General features: G+C 43.9%; 1 protein-coding gene across 1 annotated transcript; it reads left to right on the plus strand.

Moving 5' to 3' along the window:
* On the plus strand, positions 2,162–6,810 carry LOC105168136. Its single transcript, XM_011088085.2, has 8 exons — positions 2,162–2,475; positions 2,644–2,699; positions 3,223–3,385; positions 3,519–3,607; positions 4,136–4,268; positions 4,719–4,811; positions 5,576–5,678; positions 6,195–6,810. The coding sequence occupies exons 1-8, from the start codon at positions 2,245–2,247 to the stop codon at positions 6,548–6,550; spliced, it is 1,224 nt and encodes a 407-aa protein (XP_011086387.1). The 5' UTR covers positions 2,162–2,244; the 3' UTR covers positions 6,551–6,810.

Raw genomic sequence — 18,082 nt, forward strand, 5'->3', positions numbered from 1 at the left:
TTAGAGTTCGAGTTAGAGCTGGAAGACATCGTACCTTAGAACAGGATGGCTCTGGAAGCTGCAGATCGAATTCGAACTTCAGGCTGTAAAGATGGTCGCCGAAAGTCAGTATGTGGGGCAGGAGAAATGTTTGAAAGCTGGGATTATTTATAGGCAAAGCCCCTCGGGATACGCGCCACAGAGCAGACGGATAGGATGGAGACACGTGTCCGCAGCGACGATTCGACTTCCTCAAAGCGCGAGCTCGCACTTTGAGAAAGTGAGGGAGTAATGATGAGTACTCAAATATTGTACCTGCAGAAGGACCAAAACACCCCTCATTAAGGGCATTACAGTCATTTCAAGGGCAGGATCCGCGAATATTGTAACAGGCGGGTCGCGCGGGACCCGACCCGGATCGCGCACACCGACTGGAAACCCGGGCAATCCCCACCGTTCGATCAGAACGCACACCAACGAGATAAGGCCACGTGGCTCAGTACTTACCGTACAACTGTGTATTATAAATAGACCCCGACACGCCATAAATGAGGTAACTGATACGCATTAATTGAGACCGAACTCTTAGATCGAACCAATTTCATTCGACCAAACTAACTTGAGCGTCGGAGGGTCATTGTCGGGGACGTGCCCGACGAGCTCACAGTTCGTGTTTTCATTCTCAGGGACCCAAAATCTGGTCTTGGACGAATAGGCGCGTCGAGTGGAGATCGCATCACGAGATCGCATATTTCGACCCGGATCACAAGAGTTGTAAAAAAAGAAAACAAAAACTTCAAGAACAGGGGTCACATGATGCATCTGCACCTATGAGGGATGGAGTTGATACTCACTCAATTACACAGGAAGTTGCAAGAGATGGTAGGCAGGACACTCAGTTGTCCAAGAGCAAGGAACCAATGTCAAACAAAGCAGGCACTAGCATACCACAATTACAGGTAAAATTTATCATAGGTTGTAATATACAAACATTACATTATTTATTCTAATTATTCTCATTCATGCAGGTTAAAGGATCTTAATTCAGACACCCTGCAAAGTCAACCAGAATCAATTTTGCTACATTAAAGGTACTGACTTACATAAATAAATATTTTAAACTTCTAATTGTTTTAGGAATTAAGTTTCTAATTATTTAAAATTACAGATTAATCAGTCTACAACCAACAATCATACTCTGTGATTGTCGAAGGTGGAGTGAACTTCCTCACTCTCTCAAACCTTAGATCAACTTTCTCAAACTCAGTAACAGCAATTCTTTAACTGCTGGAGCTTCATCATCTACTCAGTCCCAATCCATAGTTGCCTCAAGAAGTGCTTCTACAATGCCTGCTGGAAATAGGAGTTCCTCAAGGACATCACAGTTTAGTCAATATTTATGTTTGTATTAAGACAATTTTTTTTTTTGTTTTTGTTTATGGTTAAGACAGCTTTTGTGACATTAAGCATTGTGCCAATATCGTTAATGTTTAGTTTCAGATTTTCAATAGTTTTATGGGCAGTTTTGCAGTTCTTATATGCATATTTTTACTACAGATTTTATGCATTATATTTAGAGTTGCTTTTGTTGGGCATATTTTGTTTACTCAATTCCCAAAATTTATGCATTACAAATTTTGTTAGGCAGTTTTATGCATTATAGATTTCAAATTTTGTTGGGCATTATATCTATAGTTCTTATGGACATATTTTATTTACTCATTTTGAAGCTTTTGGAGAGGAAAAAAAATGGTGTTCAGGTGTATGGAAATAAGCATAATAACATAGAAAACAAAGAATAATGGAAGACATTCAATTTGGAGGGAAAAATTTGTTAATTTCCCTCCATTCTCCGCCTCATGTGAGTCACACATGAAGCTCCTTTGTCAAATTTGATAGAAAAATGATGGCAGAGACAAAAAATGTAAAAAAAAAATAGATGTTTGAGAGCTAAAACTGTAACACATCTATATTGGAGGACCAAAATTGAATAAGTGGTAATGCTTGGGGACCAAAAGTGTAATTATCCCACACTTTTCATATGGGTTCACCTCAGTGTTAAATTTACCTCATTTTGAATCTGGTCAGTTCTCATGGGTAAGAAAAATTGGTTTAAGGAAAGAAAAGTATAACAGTAAAAGATTTTGTGAAGCTGAGAAAAGCAGCCCCCCGTCTGCTTCAAATACTGGCCACACATTCATCTTCCGTCCACCCATTCAATATCTCTCTCCTCTCTGCTAGCTAGCTATCCATGGAGTCCAAGAAATGTTTTTTCTCTCTTTCTTTTTCTACAGTGTAAAAAGTGAAAATATAATGTATTCTATGTGGTCATCATCATCATCATCTCGGGTGATCGTTCCTCAGTTGAGGCACAGCCACAAGAACCTTCGTCATTGGATATCGTCGCATTCCAAGAGAAAATTGAACTTTGTTACTTCCCCCATCTCCTCTTCTTCCGGCAGCGATGATAATACTGCAGCTTCCAAACAACCGCAAGTAAATTGTTAGCCTGTTTCTTCACTACAAACACACGCACACACACGTTACTATTTCGTTGTGCCTTACAACAAAAATAAAGAAAAAGTTGTGTTCTTGCTTGCTAGTGTTCAGTCTTCAGTTTCTTAAATTCTGAGGTGGTATCATTGGATGTGTTCTATTTTGCAGTTGGGCTATGATCCTTCTGAAGAGCTATTTGGACTTGCTGTTGATTTACAACCAAGGTCTTTGCACATTCTTGGTGTTTTATTTTCATTTTTATTTTCGTAATATTATCTTTTGTCCTTTCCATTCTTGGTTTACGGCGTTGTCTATGTATATGATGCATGTCTGTTCATATATGACATTCTGTGCGTTAAAGGTGTTATTAAACTGGGTTGCTAGAAATTGATTGTGGAACTATTGTACTTCCATTTTCTTCATCGTGAAAATGAACTTGCTCCTTTTATCGCAAGGTAAATTATCACTGAAGAAATAGTTTGTGCGGTCGTCTGGAGAATTACTTGGAGGCATAACCGTAAAAGTACATTATATATTCTGTGTAATGGCAAATTTTGCAAGGAATATGCGTAATTGAACTTTGGCAATGCAGAAACGTTTCACTAGTGTTATCTATGAACCAAAGTCTTCAAGATTGACAGTTGACGCACCCAAAATATTTCATTCGCAATAAATTCTATTTTGCAGATAGTCCTTTGTATCGATTATTTGTAGAGGCTATTAATAGGAAGGTCCTTTTTAATTTAGGAAGGTTGCTTCAGCTGCATCCAACCCAAGATCATGGTTTGGTCCAAATGGGCAGTATATTCGAGAATTACCTTGCCCAAGTTGCAGGGGAAGAGGTTATACCCCATGTGCAGAATGCGGGATAGAAAGATCCAGATTGGATTGTTCACTATGTAATGGAAAGGTGATTAGTATCTACTTTTATGTGTCTAAATAAAGAACATTAAGCAATCATCTGTCTCACTTATCTTTGTGTAAATTTTGCAATCCTTACTCTGGACATGGTTTGCTTCCTATGTGTTCTTAATATGTAACAGGGCCTAGTTACCTGCAATCAGTGCCTCGGAGATTGTGTTATCTGGGAGGAGTCAATTGATGAACGACCATGGGAGAAAGCCCGCTCAGTGTAAATTCTTTCACGTCCTTGCAAATTTTATTTAACTTCCTATATAGTGTAATATAATGTATCCTACTAGTTCGCCATTTTGGCATCATCTGTTGATTTATGCTTTATGCTGTATTTACGACTGACAACTCTATTCATACTTGAACAAAAATATACCTCATGAGCAGTAGTTCAAGTTATATCATAGTTCACCCTTTTTGATCGATTGCAAATAGTGGATAATTGTATGGAAATTTAAAATATGTTATGCTGTATGGTCTAATTCCCTTTTCACTCTGGAAAAAATTGCTAATCAAATCCAACCTTATTTCTAGTCTGGATGACTTTATTGATTATAACTCTAATATATCTGTTTGAGTTATATCACCTTTCTTGTCTTTATCTGTTTCTTTATGTGAAACTCTGTGGCAGTTAAAATTTCTCAGCAAGTTCTGTTTCATGATATATATGGTATTTCATAGATGGTTAGATACTGTGATTTTTTTTGTTTTCACTTCTATGAATGATTAAATGTCACAAATATTCCAGCTCTCCCCTGAAAGTTAAGGAAGATGATGAAGTCGACAACTTGGATATAAAGCTGGAAGTGAGGAGAAAACCCAAACGTGTCTATCAATCCTCTGCTCCTGAAGTTAATTTGAAGATCAGCCGATCATTAAAAGTTAGTCAACCTTTATATAGAAGTTTGCTCTGTTTGACTCATTAAATTATTCTCTACCGTCTTGTTCCATCTTTCTATGAGTCTAGGACACATTGGATATTATGGAAGTAAAATTTCTGATGCTTTGGAGTAACCAGTCAAATGAGTAGCGTTAAGTGATTGTCTAAACATGTGAAAACTAAAGTGCTCAATGACCGTGATATTTCTCTGTTCTTGATCCTCTTGCTGGTCGCAAGTTCAATAGTTAATCACTGATCAGTGGAACTATTCATCTTGCCCCTCCGTCTCTCTCTCAAATATAAGAGAAATCTGTTTGATACTTTTGACGTTCTCTGACTATATAATTGCAAATATTTCAAAAAAACCATCCATGCACAGAAGATTTGGTCTTTCTAATCTATCAGACAGATCATGAAATTTAATCTTCTTTGTTTAGTTGGATGTTTGCAGAGCCTCAATGCCAAAACTGGAATATTTAGTAAGAGGATGAAGATAATTCACAAGGATCCTAAGCTTCATGCACAAAGAGTGGCTGCTATTAAGGTTTGTTCTACTTTTTAATGATGAGTTTGCAGTATTCATAGGTTACTGAAACTTCAGTGATGATTTGCTTTCGGCTTTAACCTGTGGGGCTGAGTTCTTTTCTGGGACAAGCGAAGGCAGGGCTGGTGACTGAATTATTGACATTCTTAAAAAAAATTAAAAGTTAATTCGCTGCAAATAACCTCCATTCCTTGAAATTCTCATTGAATTTGGTTGCTTAGCATTGAAATGTTCTTCTATTGTTTCGGTAAGTCATTGACAACTGATGTGTGTAATTTTATCTGTTCTCTCTCCTGAACTTGCATTCTTATAGCATGCAACTTTGACAAGTTCACCACGCATAACTTGGAAAGATATTGGTCTCTTGGGAACATGGAGTCCATGCTTTTGCGTCTTGAAAAAGTTAAAATCGTCTTACTTTTAGTTTATTTTGTTACTTTACATTATTTTTCGTTTAGTTTTGAGAAAAATAAACATATCTCACTCTTGATTATCTTGATAAGTGATAACATTTGACTAAAGTCCACTCAGCTCTTGATTAAACCCGACTCTGAAAGAAAAATTTCTAGCTTCACTAGTGTGCTGTAGCTGTATGGAATACATGCACAAAAAGATTATGCTTGTAAGAAATCATGGCTTTCATTCTATGTTGTTATTGTTATCCATTCTGTCAATATTTCAGCTTGACGTCTTATTTGTTTTTGTCATGTCTCCCTTTCATAATATTCTGCTGCACATTTCGTCTCTCTGGATCCCCTTAACAGAAAACTAAGGGTACTCCTGATGCTAGGAAGCGGGCTTCCGATTCCATGAAAAGCTACTTTTCTGATCCAGAAAATCGTCGCAAGAGAAGCAAAGCAATGAGAGGTCCGTTTGATCACAACACTTTCTCACTTAAGCCTGCTTCATTTGCTATTTTGTTGTGCCTTTTAATTGGTTGTCAGAATTCCAAGGCAAGGCGCTTTTCTTCTCTTTCCTGTCTTCAACATTTGTATTAACCAAAGAGAAGCAAAAACCGGAACCCTGTCAAATTTGGAGTAATCCTGGCAACAACAATTTTGTCCATGAAAGTCAGCAAACAATTAACTTAGTTTTGATCTTCCATGCTCTTTCCTACTATGATAGTTGCATCTTATTTGTTATATTAACTGGTTAGTTAACGTTGTTCCATGGAAGATTTGTCTGTGCAAAATCTTACGTAGTTATATATCATAAATTAAATATAAGTTGCATTAGAGCCACATTTATCATGAGATTTTGTGTAAGTGTTTCAAATAAGAATGTAATCGTCATCAATATGTCTCGAGATTTCATTCATTCAAGTCATGTTAACTAGTTTCTAGTGTTTAATTCCGCTCCTTCAATTCAATGTTGTTTTTGCAGGTATAAAATTTTACTGCAGAAATTGTGGACTTGAGGGTCACCGGAGAAACTATTGTCCAGAAGTTCAGGACAAAGTAACTGACAGACGATTCAGATGTCGGCTGTGTGGGGAAAAAGGGCACAACCGAAGAACATGTCCAAGATCAAAATCAAATGACAGAAAGGACGCGATTCATAGGAATCACCGTTGCAGGATATGTGGACAAAGTGGGCATAACCAGAGAACGTGTCCACAACTGGCTGAAGTAGACTCAACTGTTGTGGGTGAAGATCAAACTGTCTCTAGAAGGAATTATACATGTCGTGTCTGCCGAGCAAAAGGGCATAACATAAGGACTTGTCCACATAGAAAATGAGGACTGTCTGGAAGATTGATAGGAGTAATTCTTTTTACTAAGCAACCTGTGGCTCAAAAAGTCGGGTTAACTTTAGATAGCATGGAGAAACACTTGAGGCTTCTGATTTTCAGTTTCGACCAGATTATGTAATTGCTCCAAGAACTGTCCAAGAGTGTCTCGTAGTTGTCTCAATGGCCTAATATTGATGTCATTGTTGAAAGAAACAGTCACACACAACTTTGCTTCACAGTGAAATGCTATTTATGTTAACAATTAAAGCAACGAAATATTAATAAACAAAAGCAAAATGACTTCAAAGATTGCTATTGAATTGAAGACGCAGGAAATGCTTACCAAGAAGTGATTTAATTGAATGACACTTAAGCCCTTATATAGGCAAAATAATAATGGTAAAATGCTCCATGTTACCACTAACAAGAAGCAATACACCCACTAACCCACATCTCCTAAATAGTAGATTTGACTTGCAAGTTTTCATTAATCTTCTGAGAGGAGTTTCTACTATCGGTTGGATTGGTCCGCATTTTTCTTTTTGTCTCTGGTACACTCTTGTTTGCCAAGGATTTTGGGAGCGCCTTCTTTTACGTCTTGGTCACTATTTGCAACTTCAATTTTTTCTGAAATCAGCTTTATTTGAGAGTCTTCTACGCCTCTTCGAGGACACTGGAATCTAGTGGTACTTCCTTGCTAGGGGACCACTAAGAAAAAGCTTCATCGAACACAACATTTCGAGATGTGTAGCATTTCCTTGTTGTTGGGTCGCAACAGTGACCATCCTGTCGTACCCTACAAAGACAAACTAATAGCCTCTTTTTCCATTTTTCTACGTCAATGAGCAGGAACAAATACATAGCAGACACATCCAAATACTCAAAAGTGACCAACAGAAGGCTTCATATTCCATATTTTTTCAAATGGAGACAGAAAAAATAACCTTTGTTGATGAAGTCTGATCTGGGTCGAATAATGCGATCTCGAGATTCGATCTCCACACAGAATGCCAATTCGTCCAAGACCAGATTTTGGGTTCCCTGAGAATAAAAACACGAACTGTGAGCTCGTCGGGCACGTCCCCGACAATGACCCTCCGACGCTCAAGTTAGATTGATCGAGAGAAATAGGTTCGATCCAGAAATTCGGTCTCAATTAATACGTATCAGTTACCTCATTTATGGTGCGTCGGGGTCTATTTATAGAACACAGTTGTACATCAAGTACTGGGCCACGTGGCCTCATCTCGTCGGTGCACGTTCTGATCGAACGGTGGTCCCTGTCCGGGTCTTCGGTCGGTGTATGCGATCCGGGTCGGGTCAACTGCGACCCGCCTGCTACAACGTACGCGGATCCTGATCGCGAAATGACTATAATGCCCTTAATGAGGGGCGTTTTGGTTCTTTTGTAGGTGCGGTATTTGGATACTCATCATTACTCCCTCACTTTCTCAAAGTGCGCGCTCGTGCCTATGAGGAAGTCGAACCGTCACTGCGGACACGTGTCCCCGTCTCATCGGTTTGTTCTGTGGCTCGTATCCCGAGGGTATTTTGTCTATAAATACTTCCCGCATTCAAAACGTTTCGCCTGCCCCACATACTGACTTTCTGCGTCCGCTCTTTACAGCCTGAAGTTCGAATTCGATCAGCAGCTTCCAGAGCCATCCTGTTCTAAGGTACGATGTCTTCCAGCTCTAACTCGAACTCTAAGTCACGTCCTGGTTCGGGATCCGCTGCCATTCCCACTGTGTCTGCGTCTGAGTCCGTGTCTAGGTCCGAGTCTGGTTCTGCCTCTAAGTCTGTGTCGGGGTCTGCTCATGGGTCCTTCTCTACCTCTCCGAAAAGAAACAAGCAGTTTCCTATTTCCAAGCTTCATGATAAGCCGCTGGCCCATCTGTTCTCGCTAGGTTCCAGGATAGGCTCGCCAAAAACCCTTGGGAAGCCCTGGTTAGTAAGGTAACGACCTCGGTTCTTAGGATCAGAGAAAAGTACCATATTCCGTCCGATTACGACATCATCATCCCTGCCACTTTCGATCGCATGCACCGTCCCCCCGAGGGTTTTAGTGCTTTTTTCTATTAAACACCTTGACGCCGGACTCCGGTTTCCCTTGGCTCCTCCTGTGGCCGCGATTTTGAATAAGTTGGGGTTATGTCCTATGCAACTTTCCCCAAATTCTATTACCCATATCATCCTTTTTGTTGTAATAATGCAATTCTTAGGTTTTGAACCCAGTTTTGACAATTTTTGGAGTCTGTATACTTTCACCACCTCCAAGCGGTCTGGGAGTAGAGGTTTTTTCTACCTTTCGGCCAAGCCCGAGTGTGGGTATCTGAGCGCCCTGAAGTCGAATGTAGGGGTCTGGTTAGATAGCTATATTTTTATTCGACCTCCTAGAGGTGTCTGGCCCTTTAAAAACGAGTGGACCAAGTATAAACCTCTTCCAAAAAAAACTAGTGGAGGGGGGTTAGAAGGTGACCAAATAAGGAGTCTAACGTCCTATAAGTATGACCCCAAGAAGCTTCTCTCTGAGAAAGTTTTATAACTTTCTGGGCTTTCTCCTGCGTCCTTCCACATTGAAGAGTCCTTAGGTGATTTTCTCTTCTTTCGCTGTTCTGATCGTCCTGTTTTACCACGCTTACGTGTCTGTCCGTCTTGCAGATAGTATCATCATGAGTTCGCGTAATGCCCTACGGATGCAAGCGGCTGCGAACAAAATGGATAAGGCGAAGGCCAAGGGGAAACAGGTCGCCTCCACCTCTGCTAAGGATCAAACTGCTAAGGGTCCTCTTCCCCCCAAGGATCTTCCTCCAGCGCCCATTCCGTCACAAGTCCGTGTGTCGCCAGGTCCTACTGACCGCCAGCCTATCCTTGTCGATAGCGAAGGGACTCCCTCTCTACCTCTTCTCGGATATAACTCCAACGACCTGGAGTTGAACTTGGATACTATCAGCGTCGATCAAGGGGTGGAGTCTGAGAAGCCGGAGAGGGCTGGTTGGGAGAAACCGAAAAAAAGGAAACGGTCTTCGCTGAAACATGGGCATGAGGAAGATTCGAAGGGGAAGGAGTCGGCGGGTCCTTCTGATCCTCCAAAATCTCCGTCCCCACGGCCTAAGAGTCTGAGCAGGATGGCTCGGGAAGCTGCGGTCAAGTCCAGCCAAGAAGATGAGCGGGACAAGTTTCTGAAGCTGGAGCAGCTTGCTTTGCATTGGGAGGAGGCCCGGGGGTTTGCAGCGGGCTCTCAGTCGCAGCCTGACGCCTCCCGGGTGAAGCCTTCGAGGTGGGATGGCTCCACTAGCACGGTGCTTTTTGCTGAGGCCGAGGGGGAGCCTTTTGATGTGTATAACTCACTGACCTCACTTCGCGATCAAGGCTCCCTGGTAATGACCAATCCTGTTCGGGTCGAGCAATTCGGAGCCCATGCTATGCTACAAGTAAATTTCTATCCCCAGGCTGCCCCTATCTACCCAAACTCATATAACAATGGTCTTGCAGGGTCTAACATTTCTCCGGAGCTTGTCGTTGAAATGCACATCTTATCGCAAGAACTACATCAAGTCTGATAAGAAGGTGCAAGAGCTTCAGGCCCGAGTGGTGGATCTGGACAACCAGGCACTGAAGCATGCGGATGAACTGTTGTCCTATGCTGAGCAGATTAAACGCTTGTCGGGCGAGCTCAACGTCGCTAGGAAGGAGAGGGAGATCGCCATATCTGAAAGGGAAGTTGCCTTGGCTGAAGGCAGGAAAGAGGGATTCGATGCTGGTCGGGAGGCCGGACTGGCAGAAGGTCATGCTCGGGGTTTTGAGGAAGGCCAGTCCGGTCGCATCTCTCTGGAGGAGCACCAAAAACTCCTGGCTGATTCTCGGATGGCTGCTGTCCGTGATTTCCTGAAGACGGACACTTTTACGACTGCCTTGGAACTCAAATCTACTGACTCGTTTGCCAAAGGTTATAAGACCTGCGAGTACCAAATCGAAAAACTCAGCGGGTTCCAAGAGTCTTTTGATCGCAGCCTATTGGATATCACTCTTGATGGTGATCTTCAACCCTATCCTCCGGACCCCGAACTGAAGGATGACAAATTCATGGTCCTGCGTGCGGAGATGGAAGCCGAGGCGGAGGGCAAAGATGACGACGAAGCTGCTTAAACTCCTCCCTTCTTTTTGATAGGATTTTTTGGTCTTTTTTGTATGACCTCCTCTTTTTGTATGACCCCTTCTTCCCCTCGATACATACCGGGAAACTAACTTGTACATTTTTGGGGGATCGATCCGTGGGGCATAGCGAACCTGTAAATGTTCAATTCATTAATGAGATTACTCCTTTGATCTGATGTCTTCGTAATCGGTTTATGCCTTTGCATACAATATTTTGCCTTCGCATACTAGGAGTTTTTGTCCTCCGAAATGTTATTCGAATGCGTCTTTTTCGGTTCGCATTTCGGACGCGTCTTTTTCAGTTTGCGTTTAGCTTGAATGCGTCTTTTTCAGTTCGCATTTTTGGACGCGTCTTTTTCAGTTCGCGTTTAGCTTTGAATGCGTCTTTTTCAGTTCGCGTTTAGCTTTGAATGCGTCTTTTTCAGTTCACATTTTTGGACGCGTCTTTTTCAGTTCGCGTTTAGCTTTGAATGCGTCTTTTTCAGTTTGCATTTTTGGACGCGTCTTTTTCAGTTCGCGTTTAGCTTTGAATGCGTCTTTTCAGTTCGCATTTTTGGACGCGTCTTTTTCAGTTCGCGTTTAGTTTCGGCGAATTGGCATACAGATGAGCACGAAAGGGCATAGAAAAGGTGCACATAGTTTTATAAACCAAGTTAAATGAATTTACAGTGGGTACAAATGTTTAAACAATAACAACGTTCAATCATGGACACAATCCTCCTAACCTTTAATTATACAATCTGGTAATCTGCTAGAAGTCTTCGTTGACGACCTTTCGCAGGCTCCTTGGTGTGCGATCTCTCAGCAGTTGATGGCCTTTCACAGGCTCCTTGGTGTGCGATCTCCCAGTAGTTGATGGCCTTTCACAGGCTCCTTGGTGTGCAATCTCCCAGCAGTTCGAGTGTTCAGATTTACGCGTAGAACCTTTTTAAGTTCTGGATGTTCCACGGTCGTGGCAAATTCCGTCCCTGCATGTCCTGCAGCCTATACGTCCCTTTCTTTTTGATCTCCACTACTTTGAATGGCCCCTCCCACGGGGGTTCTAGTTTGCCTACATGCTTTGAGACTTCGACCTTTTTGAGCACGAGATCCCCCACCTGGAGCTGTCGCGGTCGAACTCTTCGACCCTGGCTTCTCATCATCAATCCTTGTGGTGCAGAATCCTTGCGTACGCCGCGTCTCTCTTTTCCTCGATCACAGTGAGATCAAAGCTTCGCTCCTGTTGATTAGCCTCGGGATCATACAGTGCCACTCTCTGGGACTCTTCCCCGATCTCTGCTGGGATGATAGCTTCCGTTCCATATACTAAGCAGAATGGCGTCTCCCCTGTTGCGGTTCGAGGTGTTGTTCTATAATCCCATAGGACCCCTGGTAGTTCGTCCACCCATGATACTTTATTGTCTAGCCGTGTTTTCAAATGATGGAGGATTGTTCGGTTGGTCACTTCTGTTTGTCCATTGGCTTGTGGGTTCGCAACTGCTGTGAAGTGCTGTGCGATCTTAAGCTCCTTGCACCATCCCGTGATCTTTTTCCCCTGGAATTGCGTCCCATTGTCAGAAATTAGTATGCGAGGCAGACCAAACCTACAGATGATGTTTTTCCAAATGAAGTTGATGACTTCAATCTCGGATATCTTCGCGACCGCTTCCGCTTCGACCCATTTGGTGAAGTACTCCACCGCCACAATGATAAATTTTTTCTGGGCTGGTGCTGGGGGAAAAGGTCTAACGATGTCGATCCCCCATTGGTCGAATGGGCAGGTTATTTTGATTGGTTCCACCGGGGTCGCAGGTTGGTGTATCAGGGATGCATATATTTGGCAGCTTTCACATTTCTTCACTAGCTCTTTGAAATCCTTTACCATCGTAGGCCAATAGCATCCTTGACGTATTATTTTCTGCGCCAACGACCTCGCTCCAGAGTGGTTACCGCAACTCCCTTCATGAATCTCTCACATGACATATAGAGCTCTCTCCTCGTCTAAGCAATTCAGGAGAGGTCCATCAACTGTTCGTTTATAGAGCTGTCCTGACAACATGGTGAATCGGGTGGCTCTGAATTTGACTCTCTTAGCGGCAATGGGGTCAACAGGCAGGGTGCCGTCTTCAAGATATTTGGCAATCTCGTCCTTCCATGATTTGGGTTCTGCGATCGTCTGAACCTCTGCCCCGCTTGCGATGCTTGGTTGCGCTCGAACCAGAGCAGTAATCTTGCGATCTCCAATTCCATCCATGGCGGCCCCGAATTTGGATAAGGCATCCACCTTGTCGTTTTCTGCTCTAGGGACCTGCAAAACCGAAGATCTGTCAAATTTTCTCATCCACTGCTGAGCGATCTCTTTGTAAGATGTCATGGTTTTCTCCCTCGTCTCATATGTTCCTTCGATCTGCAGCGCAATTAGCTGAGAGTCCGTGAACACCTCCAAATCTTTGGCGCCCGCCTGGAAGGCGAGCTCTAGTCCCAGTATAAGCGCTTCGTACTCAGCTTCATTGTTGGTCACGGGGAAGGCCAGACGAATAGCTGCTCCGATCTCGACTCCCTTCGGTCCCTGTATCCATACTCCTGCTCCTCCACTGTTGGCGTTCGACGCTCCATCTACGTGCAGCATCCATTTGGAGGTTCGCTCCTCGACCACTATGGGTAAATTGGGTTCACTTGCTAGTTCTATCACAAAGTCTGCTAGTATTTGCGCTTTTTGGGCCGTCCTAGGTCGATACTCTATGTCATGTTGCCCCAACTCTACCGTCCACTTGATTAGTCGACCTGACGCTTCGGGTCGCGACATCACGTGCTTCAGGGGGTAATTCGTTAGCACGATCACTCTATGTGATTGGAAGTATGGTCGTAGCTTTCGAGCGGTGACCACCAGCGCAAGCGCTAACTTTTCCACCTCCGTGTATCTTAACTCGGCTCCTTGGAGCATTTTATTCACGTAGTAGATGGGATTCTGTTGGCCTCCCTCTTCTCTTACTAACACCGAACTGACCGCATGCTCCGATACGCCCAGGTAAAGGAACAGTTCTTCACCCTCCTTCGGGTTTGCTAATAAGGGAGGGGTTGTCAGGTACTCCTTCAACTCTTGCAAAGCCTTCTCACACTCCTCATTCCATTCGAAGTTTTTGGGCTTCCTCAAAACCCTGAAAAAGGGGAGACTTTTGTCTGCTGATCGCGAAATAAACCTGCCGAGGGAGGTGATTTTCCCTGTCAACTTCTGAACCTCTTTGATCGTGGTCGGGGATCGCAGATTCATGATGGCCTGAATTTTTTTCGGGTTAGCTTCGATCCCCCGTTCGCTGACCATATATCCTAAAAACTTACCTCCACCTACTCCGAATGTGCATTTGTCTGGATTGAGTTTCATCCCGTATGATCTCATGATAGCGAATGCCTGGGCGAGATCCGCGAGGTGATCCTGCGACCTCTTGCTCTTTACGAGCATGTACTTACCTCCACCTACTCCGAATGTGCATTTGTCTGGATTGAGTTTCATCCCGTATGATCTCATGATAGCGAATGCCTGGGCGAGATCCGCGAGGTGATCCTGCGACCTCTTGCTCTTTACGAGCATGTCATCCACGTACACCTCCATCGTTTTTCCGAGCAGGTCCCCGAACATCTTGTTAACCAGGCGCTGGTATGTGGCTCCTGCATTCTTTAAACCGAAAGGCATCATGTTATAACAAAAGATTCCTTTTTCCGTGATGAAAGAAGTCTTATCTTTATCCTCCTCTGCCATGTGGATCTGGTGATACCCCTGGTACGCATCCATCATCGAGAACATCTCGTAACCTGCTGTAGAATCCACCATGACGTCGATCCGAGGCAACGGGTAGGGATCTTTTGGGCACGCCTTGTTCAGATCTGTAAAGTCCACACACATTCACCATTTCCCAGAGGACTTGGGGACAAGCACCACGTTAGATAGCCAATCAGTATATTGAATCTCCGCTACATACCCGGCATTGAGCAACTTGTCCACTTCCTTTCGGATGATTTCGTTTTTGTCGCTCCCGAATGATCTCTTCTTCTGCCGCACGGGTCGCATTGCTGGATCTACGTTTAGTCTATGCACGATCACTCCCGGGTCGATCCCCGTGAAATCAGACGGACCCCATGCGAACACGTCCATGTTCTCCTTTAGAAATTCAATCATCGCCATCTCCCTCTCCTTCATGCTCACACCTATCCTGGTGGTTTTGTCAGGCTCCTCGGGGGTGAGCCGTACGACTTTGTATTCCTCGTTGGGCTTTAGATGTTCAGACTCATAGGGTCGTGGTTCAGCGTCCTCCTTGACCTTTCTCTTCTTCGCCTCGGGTTCTCCCTTCAATGATAAATTGTAGCATTTTCGGGCCTCTTTCTGGTCGCATGCTACCTCTCCAACCCCTCGATCCGTTGGGAAATTTCACCTTCATATGGTAAGTGGAGATGACCGCCCTGAACAAATTCAATCCTGGCCTGCCCAATATCACATTGTACGCGAAGGGTGTGTCCACTACCAAGAATTTTACCATTGTAGTCCTCCGTTTGGGTTCGTCTCCTATGGACACTGGCAACTCGATCATTCCTAAAGACGTCACTTCACTTCCGCCGAATCCGACTAGCGGTGTTTTGACCGGCTCTAACCGAAGATTTTGTAAGCCCATTTTGTCGGTCACACTTTTGAAGATGATATCTGCAGAACTCCCACTATCCACCAAGACCTTGTGAACTGTGAAATTCGCTATGTCGAGCCTGATGACGATTGGGTCGTTCATCTCACCAGTCTCTTGTGGTTTATCAGAGCTGTTGAAGGAAATGGCTTCCTCTTCTTCCACCTTCAGCACGAACTCTTTTCCTCGGCTTGAATTCATAGTCCGGGCGCATCTCTTCCTATCTCTGTTCGAGCTATTCGAGCTAGAACCCCCTGCAATCGTGTAGATTACTCCTTTAGTTGGCGCATTATTTCCGGTGGTTGGGGCGTGTGTCGACTTCGAAGGTCCCGGGTTCCGGTCTCGGCTCCTCGACCTGCTTCTCCTGGGCTCTTCCCTGCCCGCTTTGCAATTGTGAGGGACTCGATCTCTAAAGTACCCCTGTCTCATTAACCTCTCAATTTCATCTTTTAATTGGAAGCATTCTTCCGTGTTGTGCCCCCTTTCCCGGTGAAACCTGCAGTATTTGTTAGAGAATTTTTTGGAGGGGGTATACCTGGTGTGCCTCGGCCATTTGAGAACATTCGTATTCTCGACCATCATCAACACCTTTTCCCGTGACATTGGCAGTGGGGTGTAGTTGTGATATTTGGGAATGTACTTGGGTTCCCTTTGTTTTTCTTGCTTTTGCCTACTCCCCCCGGCCTCTCTCGCCTCGTTAGTTCTTTTGTACATCTGTTCACGCTCCTTCCTCTCGTAGTCCTTCATCGCATTCATCTCCTCCTCATCGATATATTTCTGGGCTAGAGCCATAAGTTGCTCGGCATCTCTTGGCGGGTCGCGTGCAAGTGCAGACGCGAATGGACCTTTTTTCAAGCCATGAATCAGGATACTGACCATCATATCTATGCGTAGATCCTAGATCTCTATCATTTCGTTGTTAAATCTCCCCACGAAGCTCTTCAATGTCTCGTCCTCTCTCTGCCGTATAGTAAATAAGTGGGTGGCAGACCTCTTTTGTTTCCTCCGGCTCGCAAAGTGGAAGGAGAATTTTTGGATCATTTGTTCATGCGAATCAATGCTCCCCCGAGGCAAGTTGGTGAACCATTCTTGCGCTTTTCCCGTCAATGTGGTCGCGAACAATTTGGCCATGATCGGGCTTGGCTGTCCGTATAAGTTCATCACCATGTCGAAGGCTGCTACATGTTCGTAGGGATCCTTAGTTCCATCATACCTTGGCAAGTCGGGTACTCGGAATCTTGGCTCTACCACTTGGACCAGGATGTCATTGCAGAAGGGTGAATTTTTGTTGTGGGCGACTATTTCCCCTCGCTTTTTGAGTTCGTCTATCTATCTGTTGAGGTTCTCTATCTGCTTCCCTACGCTTTCTACTTCCGCCCGCGAGATTACTGGTTCTCTTCTCTTCGCACGACTGTGGCTGCTGGAGCCGGCGTCGGATGACGCTGGTTGTTTACTGCGATGCTCACGTTCGCCTTGCACTCTCGACTCTCTCAGCGGCTCCACATTCTCGAATAACTGCCTCCTTGCCGTTTCTTTGACCAGCGGGGTCGCGGTCCTTCTTTCGTATTCCACGATTGCTTTCCGGCTAGCTTCCTCTATCATCTTCTACAACTCATCAGGAGTTAGTTGGATGGTCGCTCCCGCTCCTTTTCTTGGTGTTTCTTCTTCCCCGGCGTTTCTCCTCGATGAACCTTCCATTATGCTAAGGAATTCTCAGATGTTCCCACAAACGGCGCCAACTGATCCGGGTCGAATAATGTGATCTCAAGATTCGATCTCCACACAGAATGCCAATTCGTCCAAGACCAGATTTTGGGTTCCCTGAAATAAAAACACGAACTGTGAGCTCGTCGGGCACGTCCCCGACAATGACCTCCGACGCTCAAGTTAGGTTGATCGAGAGAAATAGGTTCGATCTAGAAATTCGGTATCAATTAATACGTATCAGTTACCTCATTTATGGTGCGTCGGGGTCTATTTATAGAACACAGTTGTACATCAAGTACTGGGCCACGTGGCCTCATCTCGTCGGTGCACGTTCTGATCGAACGGTGGTCCCTGTCCGGGTCTTCGGTCGGTGTATGCGATCCGGGTCGGGTCAACTGCGACCCGCCTGCTACAACGTATGCGGATCCTGATCACGAAATGACTATAATGCCCTTAATGAGGGGCGTTTTGGTCCTTTTGTAGGTGCGATATTTGGATACTCATCAAAGTCTATTGATCACAAACGTTGTCGTCTTCATTGCTTTTGCCCAAAATTGTCCAGGAACGTTTGTGAAGCATACTTTGGCATATTTCTGCAAGGTGCTTGTTTTCCTTTGGGACACGCCGTTTTATTGTGGAGTGTTGGCACACGTGAACTGCTGGCATATTTTGGCCTCCAGAATGAAATCTGAAAACTCATTTGAGGTGTATTATCCTCCATTCTCAGTTCGTAGACACGAACACCTCTGTCAATCTCTGCTGACTTCTTCAACTCTTTGAATTTCGTAAGAGTTTCAGATTTATTCTTCATAAAATAAATCCACACTACCTCGAGAAATCATCAATGAAAGTCACTATGTACTTCATCCCTCCAATGGAAGCTTGCTTGACCACAAAAAATACTATCCTATTCAAAAATTGTGAAAGTGATGAACAGGATTGATTTTAAATTAATTCCTTCAAAAGTAGAAATAAAATAAAGATAAGGGGAATTTTGATTAAAAATCTAGATCTAAAATTAAAGA

This window comes from Sesamum indicum, linkage group LG8 (assembly GCF_000512975.1).
Source record: "Sesamum indicum cultivar Zhongzhi No. 13 linkage group LG8, S_indicum_v1.0, whole genome shotgun sequence".
Lineage (NCBI taxonomy): Eukaryota > Viridiplantae > Streptophyta > Magnoliopsida > Lamiales > Pedaliaceae > Sesamum > Sesamum indicum.

What these genes read in the sequence shown, in the direction of transcription:
- LOC105168136 (XM_011088085.2), top strand. Translation starts at nt 2,245, where the DNA reads ATGTTTTTTCTCTCTTTCTTTTTCTACAGTGTAAAAAGTGAAAATATA. An exon ending in CAGCTTCCAAACAACCGCAA is followed by an intron (nt 2,476 to 2,643) that starts GTAAATTGTTAG and finishes TCTATTTTGCAG; the next exon opens with TTGGGCTATGATCCTTCTGA. An exon ending in GCTGTTGATTTACAACCAAG is followed by an intron (nt 2,700 to 3,222) that starts GTCTTTGCACAT and finishes TTTTTAATTTAG; the next exon opens with GAAGGTTGCTTCAGCTGCAT.